Source organism: Teleopsis dalmanni, chromosome 2 (assembly GCF_002237135.1).
Source record: "Teleopsis dalmanni isolate 2A chromosome 2, ASM223713v2, whole genome shotgun sequence".
NCBI classification, from domain to species: Eukaryota; Metazoa; Arthropoda; class Insecta; order Diptera; family Diopsidae; genus Teleopsis; species Teleopsis dalmanni.
The window spans coordinates 16,788,373-16,804,861 of NC_051847.1; the positions used below are offsets into that span (position 1 = coordinate 16,788,373).

The 16,489-nt window shown below is 29.2% G+C and overlaps 1 protein-coding gene across 5 annotated transcripts; it reads left to right on the forward strand.

Moving 5' to 3' along the window:
- Positions 1 to 748: 748 nt before the first annotated feature.
- On the forward strand, positions 749 to 15,573 carry LOC119678064 (E3 ubiquitin-protein ligase Topors-like). 5 transcript variants are annotated; one of them, XM_038089714.1, is made up of 5 exons: positions 749 to 830; positions 3,104 to 3,832; positions 3,897 to 4,063; positions 7,779 to 8,093; positions 8,158 to 10,847. In XM_038089714.1, exons 2-5 carry the CDS (start codon positions 3,434 to 3,436, stop codon positions 10,133 to 10,135), a joined length of 2,859 nt encoding a protein of 952 aa, XP_037945642.1. In that variant the 5' UTR covers positions 749 to 830; positions 3,104 to 3,433; the 3' UTR covers positions 10,136 to 10,847. The 5 variants fall into 5 exon arrangements, 4 of the variants coding, with proteins under 4 accessions (XP_037945642.1, XP_037945641.1, XP_037945640.1 ...); XM_038089713.1 differs by lacking the exon at positions 749 to 830 and adding an exon at positions 853 to 908; XR_005252309.1 differs by lacking the exon at positions 749 to 830 and adding an exon at positions 15,219 to 15,573 and having other exon boundaries at positions 2,738 to 3,832; positions 8,158 to 10,202.
- The last annotated feature ends 916 nt before the right edge of the window (positions 15,574 to 16,489 follow it).

Below are 16,489 nucleotides of genomic sequence, written 5' to 3' on the forward strand. Positions count from 1 at the left end.
ATGCACAAGCACAATGTATGGAAGAACTTAAGAGTTGCCTATCCTTCATATTTCGAGTTAACTCTGTAACTCGAGTTAATTCCAATAATTCCAATAATTTTTCATAAAGAATTGTATAATATTTATTATAATTATACTAATATTATAAGATCAGTTCCTATATTATAAGTCATTGTCAGTTATTATATGTGATTATTCAAAATTTTTAACTGCAAAATTATATTACTTGAATCTTTCTTAGACAATATCTTTGCTATTATTCACATCATTTATATTGTAATCGCAATTACATGTAATACGCTATACATATTTAATATTAACATTGATATATAAAGTACTTAAATTTATTGCAGCATTCAGTTTCATGTACTCATCTTTACATGCTAATTACAAGATTGATTAATTTAAAAATAATTAAATCACTACACATTTGTAATTATATTTCTTGAATAAATATATTCAATTTTCAAATCAAATAGCTTATGATGACTCAGCATACTTACACTAGCTCACTTAACTAGATTTATATTAAGAAATAACTATCGTTTTTCCTGAAAAAAGCATACAATATACATTTGCAAACGTGCTAAAGAAGTTATGAAGAAACCCTCAACATAATAATAATAGATTATTGTAAATATTTACTTTATTATCAGCAATCATAGTAATTTTCATTTTATTGCTAATTTTGACATTTCATAAAAAAATTTTTAGTTGAATATTTTTATATTCCTAACATAAGAGCTAATTGATTTGAATGGAACAGAAGTAGTGGATGACTTTCTTTTTTTGACAACAGCAATTAATTAAGCGATTTGGTTATATCTACGGTAAATTTTGTTTAAATTCAAAATAGATTTTAACTACTTAAAATGATTTGAGCTAGTTAGACCTATATAGTTCATATGGTAAGTAGTTATAAAGAACTTATCTTACTAAAGAGTCAATTTTTTCAATTTTCCATTTCTTTTGATATTCCGACTAAAACCATAAGTGCATTCTTTATAACAAGCTTTCTGACATCCCTCATGTATGTCACTTCTGCAAAACTGTTCACATTTATCGCTCCGAAGACTTCTTTTACAACATTAATCTTTTCGTCTTTTAGTTGATCTATTTTTCGACAACAAAAATTTCACACGAGTATTCTCAGTATTAGTGGAAATTATTACTAAGTTCTCAATCTGTTAAAAAATTTAAATTTCTACTGTCCACTGTAAATTTTTGGCAATATGGTGATATTGTGATATAGTAAAATACTGCATATTTTTAATATGATATTTATATTAACGCAAGCTATTATGTTTGCTTTCTGGATTAATATTTTCTCTTTAGTCATCTTGCTTATATTAAAAACTAATCTAAATTGAATTGAATAAATGCTCACTTTAAATAATTAATTGAAATATAAGCATTCTCACAATACATAACAATTAAGTAAAAACGCTAATTATTGGTGCTTGTGTAAAGTCTTGTAAATAATGTAAGTCAGGTGAATTTTAACATTTTCCAACACTCTTATTTGTGTATAACTTTCAATTCCACCATGGGACCCAATGATGTAAGTAGTGTATGTAGCAATCAAATATTGTAAGAAACATAAATTAAACACCGTGATATATAAACAACCTCAAACACTCAAAGACTGTAGTATAGTGTAATTCGAAAAATTGCTAAGAATAACCGATTTTAATAAAATTTGTCATCAAACTGCGATAATAATCATAATTGTAACCTTTGAATTAATAATTCACTTATATTTATATTAATATAAAAATGTTTACACCTCTATTAATTAATAAAAATATATTAAGTTCTAAATTTCGCTTTGTTTAAAAGTTTTTGTTTCTTCTGTGCTGCGTTCAGTTTAGTCCTTATTTTTTTGTAAATAGAGCATAGTTAATTAATTAATAAAAAAATAAATTAACATTAATAAATAAACAGTGAATTTTATTTTTTCTAGTTCATTAACACTGTTTTTGAAGTTTTAATTGAAATACATTTGAATAAATATAAGGTGTTAAACCGATAAATAGGTTTTGGTTAAATACCGATTTTCGTTCTGGCAAATAATTTAGTTTTTCTGGTTGTTGGTTTACGACTCAGCTTAGCAGTTATAAGAAAATAATAAGGGTTAAAGATTTAGTTAAAATTTTCAAAACCTATGTTAATAGAAATCTTGTCACTTTATTCTAACACCACTTTTTCGGAATCCATAAGAATAATTTTTTAGTAATGTATTGTAAAGAGCTCAGTACTGGGAATCCCATTTGGGCCATGTTATGCAGAATATCTCGAGCATGGTATGGGTAAAATTCCAGCATATTTGTGCCTCGGCCTAAGGCAAAACAGTGTTATTTAGTAATAAATTTCAGAATTTGCGCCTTTTAGGAGAAAATTACTTCAATTTCAATACATTTTGGATAAAAAATGGTAGTAAGCAACACAGCCTATATCATGCACTGCTAATAATTTATTTATTACAGTTTCCGATTTTAAAGAAAGACGTATAATTTTGTAAGTACTGTTAGTAATTATTCAAGAATCGTTCAAGAAGAATTGTTCAAGAATCGGTGGCGCTAAACATTGATTATTATAATTAATTATTATTATAATTTATAATAATTATTATAAATGATTATTATAGTTTTTTTTTCCTATTATATGCTTCAATGTAAATTCTTCACATTTTTAATTATTTGGAGTTTGTATTATTCAATGTTAATAATTATTCTCAGTAAAAAATTGTGACTATTCAAATTCGTGGTTAAATTTGCAATTTAATTCCCCACACTTGCCGTGAATTTTGAGCTCAAGCCATTTTATTGGTGTACTTCGTGTTCATTCGTTCTCCAGCAGCAGCTGAAAGCATACAAGCGTGGTTAGTGTTAGTGGTCTTTGCACAACATCCATAAGATGTGTGCAATTCGTACATTATTTATTAACTAAAATAGTGATTAATACAATAATAATAAAGTATGAAATGTGAGCCTAAAATTAATACGCATAAGTAGTCACATCTGTGGATAAATGAAAAACAAAAACACACTTAAAAAGAATTGAATGAATATATGTGGATTGTAATGACTTTTTTTCACTCAAGAAATGAACAAGCCAATTCCACAATAGCATGAAAACAAAGCAAAACAACAAAAACAATCCACTGCAAAATTGTACGAAAATGGAAAAACGTCAAAACTGCTAAACGCGAAGAGCAAGCAGGAAGAGATAAAAAGGGTCGTGTAGACATTTTAAAGCAAATTAAATCAATGAAAATTGCTTAGTACATAAATTAAAAACAGTTGGTGCCGAAGTGGAAAGTTTGAAAAAGAAGAGAAAATAATATTCTATATAATTTAATATTTGTTTAATGAAGTTTTAAAATTATTGTTAACGAAAACACAGATTTTACGTCGAACATATTTGATTTATCATGGCGGAGTCATCTGCTCTTTCTCCTGCCTCAATTAACGGTAACGTTGCCGTAGATTTGCATACAAATGTGAGTGCGCCCACTCTGAACGACAACTCGAATGGTTCCCTGGATGTGAATTTCACACATCACGTTGGCGAAGTGGGCGTGGATATGCAATGCCCTGCTACGCCACGCTTAATACAAAAGTTACCAGATTTCACAACCAGCAATAGCGAATCCGAGAGTGAGGAACAAGCGCAAGTAACAACCAGTGGCACTAGCAATGAAGTGGAACCTACGCGTGCAGCTTCGCCACCACCGAATTGCGCAATTTGTTTAGGTCGCTGTAAAAATAAATGCTTCACAGATTCATGTATGCATCAATTCTGTTTTAAATGCTTATGCGAGTGGAGTAAGGTATGTATTGTGTATAGAATCTAATTTTGTCTATCATTGTTTTCACCTGTTGTCTTCTTCACAGATCAAGCCGGAGTGTCCGCTTTGCAAACAGGCATTCAAATCCATAATACACAATGTCAAATCCTTCGATCAGTTTGAAGAGTATCACGTTCCCCTGGCGCAGATGCCAGGTCGTGGTGATGTCAACTACAACCAATTGCCATACATTGTCGAAAATGTAGTTGTTGGGTAAGTTCGGTGTTGCAAAGTTGCCTTTACACAGAAATATTTAAAGCCACACTCACAACAAAGTTAGTTTTTTGCTGATAGGATAACAATTTAATAATATTTAATATTTTACTTAGATTATTTGTAATATTGTGTACTAAAATCTGTTTACTATTGACATGTAGTATGACGTAAGCATTATCATGATCTTGCAAAAAGTATAGCTTTTTACGATCTAAAAAATAAAAGAACCCAATTTTTTTAATAATTTTAGTTATGTTATTTTAACATAAACTCTATTATAACCTATTTTAGTTATTTGTTAATAGGCGTATAAATCTTGCAGACTAATTCTGTTGATTTTGTTACTGACGAACCTTAAAAATAGTCGAACCTCACACACTCCTACAGTTACACTACACGTACAAATTTTTTTTTGCAAACAAAAATCGAAAATAATACATATTTGGATTCGAATGTCATAATCTTCTCAAGACCTATACACTTAAGACGTCAAATTAGTTAAGATACGCACTAAAAACTATTATGCGCCAGTCACTTATAATGGGATGCATGCATGGGTTAATGAGTGACTGCTATTCTACACTTCTGTTATATATCACTGAAAGTTGGATACCCATATTTTAAGCAATTAATGCAAAATTGTATTAAATTTTTAGTGATTCGTACAGTAATTAAATCAGTAAAACAAAGAAAAAAATTATAATATCAAAATATGGGTTACTCTTTATTATCTTTTTCATATTAAAATTAATAATTAAAATGAAAAAAAATTTATAATATCAAAATATTGGTTACTCTTTATTATCTTTTTCATATTAAATTCCTGATTCTATCAAACTTCCAAAATGTAATTAAATGTAAGCATCCATTCCAATTCCATCAATATATTATTTAATATTTTCTATTCTAGCTGATCGTAGTTGAGAAAATGATGTTTTGAAGGTATCTAAAAAACTTTCTGAGAACAGCTTTCCGTTTCTGGTATTATACTGGTTATAATAGTCTTCTATGTGATTATCAGCGATTGTTTAGTACTGCAATTACCGAATTGTTATTATTAGTTAAAAAAATCGTTCGTTTAGCAATTCTTCGGTAATAGCAATATTTTTTTTTTGTTGGAATAGGTATCGTTTTATCTAAGTTTAATTATTTTTGTTGAAGTTTTGGTCATATAGTCCTCTACATTTTAATGGTTGCCTTTTATAAGCTGGTTAATTATATTAACTTATGATGATTATATGAAAAATTCAGGATTTTACTTTAATCGATTAGAAATTTGTGATTAAGTCGATTAGTTGTAGACCTGATATATAGTTGAATATACAAAAAGTTAACTTCTGCTTTTATATTTGTATGTAACATTTAAGTTACTACGTTTCTTTAAAAACCTGCTATTTAGATTATCATAAAATAGATACAATTAAAGCAAAAATTGCTTTGAAGATTAGGCTAGAATACCAATTGCTCACAGGTGGCACAAATGTCAGAGCTAATTATGATTAAGGTGGAGTTAATCATTGTTATCAATTCACCAATTCACCACAACTATAGCTCTAGACCATATATCGTCGCTTAAATATTTCTATATCCAACCATTAGCTAAGTTTCAATTCTTACCGCATTTGCACCTCTTTCATTCTTTTTCACTGGTTTATTTATCAATATATTCTGTTTGAATTCTTGATACAATTATTACAACAATTTTCTATTATTTTAACACATTTCTTTAAAAAATTTTGAAGACGTTCAAATTAATAGATCTTGGTTAACAGGTTCAGACTTAGTTTCTCAATTGCTTTTAAGTTTTATATAAAATATAAACTTTAAAGTAAGAGTCAGCATATGACTTTAAATGTTAATTAGATTATATAATTAAATTATAATTTATAATATTTATATTATTATAATATCTGCATTATCATACTATCTAATGAAATACGAATTGTTGTTTCTTCTACCAACTGATATAAATATTCCATGCCGTTTTTTTTAAGATTTGTCTCTCTCTAATTCTGTTTTTATCATTATATAAAATTAATCGGTTCACACTTTTGCAAAATGTACCTCTGTTTTCTGCAAGCATTTGCTTATCAATCCTCCTTCGTGGAAGCATTGTTAAGAGTTTTAAGAAAACTGAACTACCTGTCGGACTGCTCACCTTTTATAACAATACAGAAAGATAACTTACCTGTTTTAGGTTGTAGTCCTATCGTGCACCATACAGTTGCATTTTTTGCCAATATCATAAAAAGCACATATAATAGGAATACAGAGTGATATAAAGAATAATACATTATAGAAAAACAGTAGGTTTTTCAAATAATCAAATGTAATGAAATAGCTTACATGAAACCTAAATTCGGATGAAAAGACTATAACTAAAAGTTGCGTCCAAAGAAAAATATATTAAGTTTCATTTTGGAACTTTGTCAGCAAAATGAAAGAAGCCAATAAGTTAGTATACAGATCTACAACCTTTTTATTCACGTTCAAAATTAAATAATTAATATATATTCATACGTGATCATTAAAATAAGTAGTTAATAAACCTATAAACACTTAAAAAAATACATTTTATTGATTTTTACTAATGGAATCAACAGTTGCTGAGCCATAAACAGTTTTTCTATGAATATTCATAGTTTATATCTTACATGATAGCATCTTACATATAGTATATTGTTTTTGTTGGAACTTTTAATAAAAAATAATCATTAGCCTTGCAACAAGAATTATAGTTTCGTGTTAAATTTTCTTTTCTCTTCTTACCTTTTTGCTAACATTTGTATTGCGAAAATAGTTATTTACTAAATATGTATATGTCGGCAACTGATGTATCTTGCAAAGACATTTACCTATTACTTGTGTTCCCCTCTCTCTTATTTTATCCCTAAATTCAATACTGTCTTAATTCGTTTAATCGTTCTTATACTCTTGTTCTGTTTGTTCTCTATTTACTTGGCTTTGTTCCTACTGTGTTCTCTAGACTTCTTGAAAAATTTTAGAATTCCAAGTTGATTTAAAATAATTTGTAACTCACTTGCTGTCTGCAAGATTTTTACTTCAGCACCCAGGTCAGTTGCGACTGTTATATATATTCTAAGTTGAGAACTTCAGACTTAATTCATAAGAACAATATAGAAGTGTAAAATAATATCAGTTCTCTTAAGACACTAGACTAAAGGACAGCATGGAGCTAAACTTGGGTATATTCTATCGAAATTTCTGTAAATTGTTCTTGCCAACGCTTTAGGAAGTGATAGCGGTAGATCTGTTATTTCAGAGTTCAGTATTATAAAGATTCAGTCTTAACACGATTCTTCATTTCATATATTTGCCACAGTTTTGGCTGCGATAATGATCTGAGTGCCATCGGGTTAATAAAGATTTGTTAGCATCACAAAATATCTGCAATGGGTCACTCCGTTTCCTTGGAAGCTAGTACCCCATTTATTTCTAATCTTCCGAAATATACTATTAAAAATATTAATGCAACTAAAGTCCATGTCCGTAGTCGAGTTATAATGTTCTAAATAATAAAAAATCAGTAAAAAATTAAAAAATTTAATATATTAAAATCTATATAGATTATTATAAGTAAAGTTATATTGATAGAATTACATTAGTAGATCCCTATCTATGAAAAATGCAACACTGGTTATTTTAATTATTATTCAAAGTTAATAAGAAATAATTCGGTATTACCTTTTAGACGCAGAGATTTTGAAATTGTTGCCGCCAATTGGGGTGATTCGCGCTTGGATACTCTCATGCATACTCATGTGTTCCCACATTTCAATGACAGATATCCAAGAACTCCGGGTAGAAGGCAACTGAATAGCCTTGTACAAACACAATACACACATCGTGGCGAAGTGCTCAACATGTACAGGCAGGAGAATCCAGATGGTACAAGTGGTACACTGAGCCAATTATGGCGACGCTACGTCTATGACAGGAAATTATATGCATTGCCAGTTTATGATGTCACCGGCCGTATGCGTGAATGCAATGCACGATTTTATAGGTAAATTACAATTATTGTTACAGTAGTATGAAATTATATTTTTAATCAATTCTTACATTAACAGAGATAATCCAGCACAGTTACATCGTTTGATGCCTTGGATTAATCGTGATATTGTTTGTTTGCTACGTAACACAGATCAAAATGTTACTACTGTACTAGAGAGCATAAGTGAAACGTTGACACGTTTCGATATTATCTCTGTAGCATTTCGCAGAAGGGTGCATTCATATTTGGGTGAGAAGACAGCACATTTTATACATGAATTATCAACGTTCGCTCGTTCACCATATGATATGATTGGCTATGATCGTGTAGTACAGTACGCACCACAAGTCACAGAGGAGCTTGTCGTTGAATTTTCTTCAACGTCAGAGTCATCGGAAGATGATATGATAGGAGTTGACATTTTGTCAGACAGAAATAGCCCACGAAATTTTAGAGGATTCAGCGAATATCGTGTACAGTCTCGCAGCGAAAGTAATACTGGCCCCACAAGTTTAGTTAATTTTTTATCGTATAATGTTACACCCGGGCCCGATAATAGTGAAATTACTGGTTTCTCTGCAGTTGGAGGAAGTGAGCGTAATGCACAAACAATTGCTATTAATTTGACAACACACAATCGTTCCAATGATGATATTATAGATTTGGATGCACTTGAACCGTCTGGTAGTGATAACACTATAAACATACCTGCAAATAATACTGTTCCTGAACCTGCCGCAACAATTACATTTTCTGATACGGGCGATGATGAATGTGAATTCGTATTAGAACTAAAGCCCCCACACTTACGCACACCTGAATTGGTGAGCTTAAATTCTGAGTCTGATTCTGATGTTGTGTTTGTAAACGAATCAAAAGCTGAAAATCAAAGCAAAAATAATAAACCTGAAAATAATAACGAAAATATAAACGTTGGAGCAAGCACTTCATCGGGATTGCGTTCAAGTGGACGTCAGCGTTGGCAAAAAAATATGAACGAACAAAACAAAGTAAAAAGTAGACTCCGTCGCAGACGCAGCATACGAGCTCGTAGTGAGCCAAAGAATCGACCAGTTGGTAGTGATACTTCTACACCGTTTTATTCCTCAAGTAGTAGTGACGAAAGCGATCATACTCAGCATGAAAAGAAGAGAGCAGCGGTTAGAAAAATTGTTCAAAGAAAAGCGAGCAATGTGAAAAGATCAGCGCAACAAAATTTGCAACCCGCTTATAATCAGAAATCGAAAAGAAGAAAAGTTTCCTCAAGTGACTATACGAGCGAAGAGGATGAAGAATTCTTAAGCGCACTAAAAAGACGATTAGAAATTGAAAAAGAAAAATTAAATGTGTCAGCTGGTAGCACAGTAAAAAATGAACAAAACGAGAATATAAAAACGGAAGTTCCAAAATATACTTCAGATAATTACAGCTCGGAAAGCGATGAGAATGAAGATGATCGCTGCACATTTAACGAAAACACCAATATAACAGCAACAACAGCTCAGGACTATTGTTTAGAGTCTAATCCAATTGAAAATGAGGTCGTAAATCATAGTACTAATAACTATGCTTTTAATAACACAGTAAATATGCCAGAACATTTTACGGAGAGTAGTTCAAATCCCGACAGCTATCAACGAGCAGCGGACGTAGAAAGAACTGATGCGGCTATTATACTAACAAATCTTAGTGCAACATTAAGCAATAATAACAATAATATTAATATAGATACAACAAATGCGGGATTATCACTTTTTGTGGATACGTCGAATTCAACAACTTCAACATCATCCTCAGATTCGCTGTCGTCAGTCTGTTCGTCCACATCCTCATCAACAATGTCATCCTCTTTATCATTAGGCATGCCCAGCAATCAAGAGTGTTTACCAGATCAAGCACAGTACTCATTTGATGCTAGATATGATGAAGCAGCTGCAGTATTAGCAGGTTTCGCTAATACTGACATGAGATTTCAAACTACTATGGCAGCTAGTACTGATCACTTGTCCAACGACTCCGAAAGTAACACCTCAAACGATAGCGATATTGCGTAAAATTTGTACTCTCCAGTAACGTCTAAGATTAAGGATTTCGTTTAGTGAAATAGTAACGTAACGTAACGTAAGTTCATTTAGGTTATCAATTAGACTTCTGTGTTGTATTTTTATATTCAAATTTTTACCAGAAATTTAAATTTTTATTCTTAAAGTTAATAATTAAGATATCTTATTTTTTATGAAAGAAGTGTAGAGTTAAAATGAATGCCTAGAGTTGCAAACCAAAAGTGGTATTAGTATCATTCCATTCATCTTAGTCATTGGACACGCGTTCTAAGTGCACATATGTATGATAGTGTGTAATTATGGAAGTGAGTGTAATTTATATATTTTAATAAATACTTTCAAGTTTTTGATATATTTTCTTGATGTTTGTGTCTCATTTCCAAAATCAAATAAGACTATTTGTGATAAAAACAATAGTATTCACCATCTTGACTAATGAGCCTTGTTACCGAGAAACAGTGCAAACCGACCACAATAATTAATCGGTTAACGAACTTGTAAATTGATGTAGCCAGTACCAATAATATTTTGAGGATTTAATACTGCGCTATATTCTTAATTTATAAGAAGTTATGTTCATATTTCAAAACATTTATCGCTGTTGGCGCAGGCTCACTACTATTAACACACTGTTAACAAAAAATGTTAGCAAGAAATATCAGAACATCTTCTTGCGTATTTAGAACCAATGTTTCAATTTATTTAAAACCACTTTAACTCTTAAAATTAAAAATTTGTTTTAGTTGAATATATTGATTTCTTTTAGTTTTAATTAGATATCAATTATATTTAGTTTTATTGCAAATTTTTATTCATGTTAACTTCTAACACTTTTTTAATTTGTGTAAACAATGTATATTTAATTAAGTACTAACATAGTATATATAAGTTCAGTTTAAGGAAGCTAAACAGTTCTATTAGGTTTAATACATAATTTTTCTTTCAAATTTGTTGTATGCACACTGGCCCACGAATGTATGTAACAATTACTTTTAAATGTTCAATTTATATGTGATGTACATGAACAACTGTATCTTAAGTAGTTATTACATATTCTAATCTTAAATTGAAATAACATATTAACACACACAACTTAACTGATAATGAAGGATACCTAAAATAGTATTTATTTAACTAACCACTAAAATATTGTTGAAATTAGTATGTATCTATAAATTTATGTATAATTGGTTGAAATGCAAGTTTATAATGTATAATTATTTAAAGCCATTAAATGAGAAATGTTAACATAAGCGGCATAAATGTAGAAAATGAGCCCTTGCTCCATGAAACAAAAAATTATGAGTTTCATATATATCTATATATACCAAACAGATTATAGAAATGAAATAAAGTAATACTTATGGCATTATTCTGTATATTAACAACATTGAAAACCTTAATGAACAATAAATTGTGGTTAAAAGCAATTAAATAAGTGACTATTTGGGCACTTAATGCTACTTTATGCTCTAGTCTGTTATTGGTATTATTCTATTATAGCTTATATACCATATTTATAAGTATAGTAAAAAATTCTATATATACTTATTTATTGTTCCATTATACTTATTTACTTCTATTGAAATGAACAATTTATTGTTTAGTAAAGGGTAGCTGTTAAGTCTTACTCTATTAAAGTCCCACTTCGTATAAAAATTCTGAGGAAAATCTCTGTATATACATTTTCAATGTTTATTATAATAGTTCTTTTCATTGAACGATTATAAGAAGATAATGCATGATATATAAAATATTCTTCTTTAAAATCAAATAATATTTAGAAATGATGTATGACAAGAAATGTTGATAAATTCTTCATAAGATATTGAGGGTTTAACTTTTCTTGAAAACACTATCTAATTTCTGTTGAAAATTCATGTATAAACATTTTCAATGTTACAATACGCTTTTTATGGACCAATTATAAGAAAATGATGCATGATATATAAAATATTCTTCTATAAAATCGAATAATATTTAGAACAGGCGTATGACAAGCTATTTGAATAAATGATTTAGAAGCTATGGAGGGTTTAACTTTTCTTGAAAACACTCTATACTCTTTTATGTCGCTTTTGATATCAAACGTTGTGTATACACAGATATTTTGTAAACAGCATATTTAACTAAACTAAGAGATAGTTTAAGTATATTTATATTAATATAAGATACATTCAATAATAGCAAATGAATTTGTAATAAAATATTTTGTGAATTCTAAAACGATAAAAAGCATAATAAAGTGTCAGCAAAGTCATAACAATTGACATCATAATTATTATTACAATCACTGTAATCATCAACATTGTGAACATTATAATAATCGGCAGTTTAAAGAAAAATTTGATCATTACGCGTTCATTATCACTATCACTATCAACAACAGAATCATTACTTCATCCTCATTGTGACTATAATTATATTCATCATTGTCTTTATTCATAATTATGATGCAGTGTTATATGCTTTTCACATTACTGAATTACTAAAAAAGCTGTCCTGAGAGTTTTTAAATTGGCATTCACATGGCATTTTTAACGAAAACTCTATAATCAACAATTTGAGAGAAACGTGCAAGTATGAAACATAAAAATTCATGTGAACAAAATGGTATTGAAATACAGAGCAGACAGAATGTGATTGAGCACGAAAGAAAAAAAATAAAATTAAAAGATTGCTTCTGGATCTGTAGTGTCCAAGAAGCTATTAATGAACATTAGCTAGTGTCGTGTGAAGACTATATAACTATGATTGATAGGAGTGAGTAAAGAACTGAGCTCCATAAGTAACAATGCATAAGAACAAAAATATATATTTAAAGAAAATTTTAAACTGACAATATGTAATACACAATAAATTTATTACATTATAGTATTTTAACCAATTATACCAGTATTTATTCAATAAATATGTTACATGCTATGTTTTTAACCCTCAATAGAAATGGAAAGAAACATAACAGTTGTGTTTAAACTTGCATTATATTTTAAAACGGGAAAGACTTAGCCAGCCAGTGGTTCTTACTTATTTTTTTATATATATAATAATAACCAAATCACGATATTAGTAATTATAAATAAGCTGTCACATGATAATGCGTACATAAAGTTTTATATAATATATGTGTAATTCTTATATATTGCGGCAAAAGCAAATGTACAAAATTTGACATTCTTCAATGTAATTTAAGTTTCTAGTATATTCGAAAATCTAAGTGTAAATATTTTAAATAGTATTGGAAATATCTCATGATGTATTTGATAATTTATTATAACTCCTTTGCGAATTGTGTTTCAAAATTAATTTTATAAAATTGCAGCATTGATTTTTTGTAATGCAAACACATTCTTTATGATTAATCAAGCCAATCGTAACTTAATTTAATCGATGTTTAAATATTGTAATTAAAATAAACAATAAACATTAATTATATAACTATTAATAAATCAAGAAACATAAAATTCTTGTTATTTACAATCATATATATATATATATATATTATATATACAATCATACACATATATTTATGTATCTGTGCTAGTGGTTACCAACCGTTGATCTGCGAAGTGGTCAAAAATGATCTGTGAATCAAATTTATTCGGTATGAATACATAGCTTGTACTTTGTCCACTGAGACCTCACTTATTAGAAAATATACACAAAATATTTCCAAGTAATAATATATCTATCTTAGAGCCTATATAATTTACCTGGGCATTTATACAATTCATTATACATTATACCAGAGATGCATAAGGTATATTATAGTAATCATACACTTTATTATTCTTAAACTTTGTGGTTCCTACAAACGGAACCACTGATCTATATAAAGCAAGTGTATATATTTCTAAATGCGATTAAAAGACATATACTTTGAAAAGGAGAACTAAAGATCACTTCAGGTATTCCAGGGGGTGATGCTTCTGTCACCATTTCTTCCATCATGTTCAATATTTACATGTATTATCTTTTATTGCAAGGTAATATGTCTGTTCTATACATAAGTAGCTGATATAAATTACTAATAGATACACTAAACTAACTAAATACGTTAGATTCTATCCTACACGAAATGGTTGTAACATTCATAGTTAATACTATGACTTGGTACCACAACTGAACCCTAAACCAAAAACCGAAAAAATCGATGCTTTTGTTGGAGCAAAAACCTAAACTGAACCGAAAAATCATGTTGATTTGGTACAGTACAGTTCGGTATTTGCTTAATCAAGTACATTTTCCTCAAGTTTTGAAAACTTTAACTAAACTAAAAATTAAAAGTTTAAAGAAGTTTTAATCTTAAGCAAAGTATAAATTATAAATATAAGGGAAGCTGTTTTATCCAGTAAAATGTAGGTAAGTTTTCTCGTAAGGCATGTTAAAAACAACTAAAACTGTAGCAGATCAAAGACGTCACATGGTTTAACGGTCATCCAAATGGAATATATATTTTACATGGAAAAAAATTTTATTGAGAATCCTTTAAGAGTGACTAAGGAAAGAAAATCGACGAAGTACATTCAATCGCGCTTAATATTAAAGATTCAACAATGAGAAGGGGGAGGATAAGGAAGATTAAGATTTTGTGTCCAACATATACCAAGGTTCAGGAACCTAGTTGAATTTGTTCGACGTAATCATAGATTAATTGAGCTTAGATTTGTGTGCGTTATATTATAATTGAACTTAAAAACGATGATATGAGGAGTAGTACTACACACGATAGAAGTGATGGGTTTTTTTTACCCATGTATAACGGATTATTTAATAATATCTTAACAGAACACTTCTTTGTGTTCCTATGCAAGCATACTTATTTCTGTGAAACGATAGACGTAGGCCTATTGACATTCTTAGGTCAGCATTGTTATTTTATTTAAAACATCTGGTATTTCTGATATTTATGTATAGGTGTCAGTGTAATCTCATATCTTAAATAAAACCAAAACACACAATCAATTCGTCATTGTCTTTAAGAATTCTTTGTATAATCTTATAGTAAAAATTATTATTGATAATTGATTGATATTATTGATATATAATTCGGTCCATGTGATTTATTTTACAGATCTTGTGAGAATTTGGGGAAATGTTGTTTAAAATGCTGTAAATGTGGCTGGCAATAAAACATGTTAATCACTTCATATTCAATTATTGTATCTAATTCAAATTGGTCATGGTCCTTTTTGATGTACAGGATGCGGATGCTGTGTGAAGGGCACATGTCGAATTTTTTAAGGCACTAAAATCATAAAATGCAACATAAAAATCGGCTATAAAATTTAACACAAATAAAATGTAACTACTTCAATGTGGCTCAAAAGATACGGAGAATGTGCTAAGTGGTTGGTTGGATGGTTGGTTGTACCATATGTAGCGAAGCGGAAGGCAGGTAGTTACGCATAAAGTATCTCACGACGTACAAGCCTGCGTATAAAAATTCAATTGTGAAAATAATCCTTTTGACGTTAAATAATAAATAATTTATTCCTTTTATTTTTCAGTGCATTTAACGGGCTCAAGGCGATTTATGCAGTATTTCGTTTTTTAATATTGTTAAATTATTTTTTGTTCCTTTTCAGGTTTAATTTTTTATTTCATTTCATTTTTTATTCTAAATGATAAGAAATTAAATTACAATTTTGCGTGCTTACCGTATCTGAAAGCGTATCTGAAGAAGAGGTTTGTTGCGTTTGTGTGTATGATTCAATTTTATAAATTGAATCATTTCCGTGGCCCCGAGGGATAATTTTATTTTATTATACTTTCATCCTTTTTAATGTCAATCATTTAATTTGTGATATTTATTATCCTTTTTCACTTAAGTTATAAATTTGAAATGCGTTTGATTTACTCACAGAATAGCTGAATTCTCGCAATCTCTTTAACCCGCTCATTTGAATCGGACATTTATTCGTCTATATTGTACATGTAAAAATATTCTTCATTTCTATGGTAATTACTTTTATATAGCATATGAAAGAGATTTAATAAAATTTTATTAAAAAATATATAAATACCCATTGGGTGATTAGAAACTTTATTAAAATTTGAAAGAATAGAATTTTTTTTAAGACACTGTTTACTTATTTGACAGTGTAATCCTTAAGGAATACCTTATTTTTTCCTTAAAAAGAGAGTTATGGAATGTTATAATTATTTAATGTCGAAAGGGTAAACACATTTAGAAGTCTTACAATATTTATAAAGCTTATGCTGTTACCTCAAGAAGTTATTTATTTATGCCATATAATTATATGTGTATTAGGGTGCCATTAATTTTCGAAAGTCGGAAAATTGCCCGCGGCACCCCCCAGATCGGTTCATTTTACTAAAAAA

Coding starts and splice junctions, on each gene's coding strand:
- LOC119678064 (XM_038089714.1), top strand. CDS start 3,434: ATGGCGGAGTCATCTGCTCTTTCTCCTGCCTCAATTAACGGTAACGTT. Junction 3,833..3,896: donor GCTTATGCGAGTGGAGTAAG/GTATGTATTGTG, acceptor TCTTCTTCACAG/ATCAAGCCGGAGTGTCCGCT. Junction 4,064..7,778: donor GTCGAAAATGTAGTTGTTGG/GTAAGTTCGGTG, acceptor ATTACCTTTTAG/ACGCAGAGATTTTGAAATTG.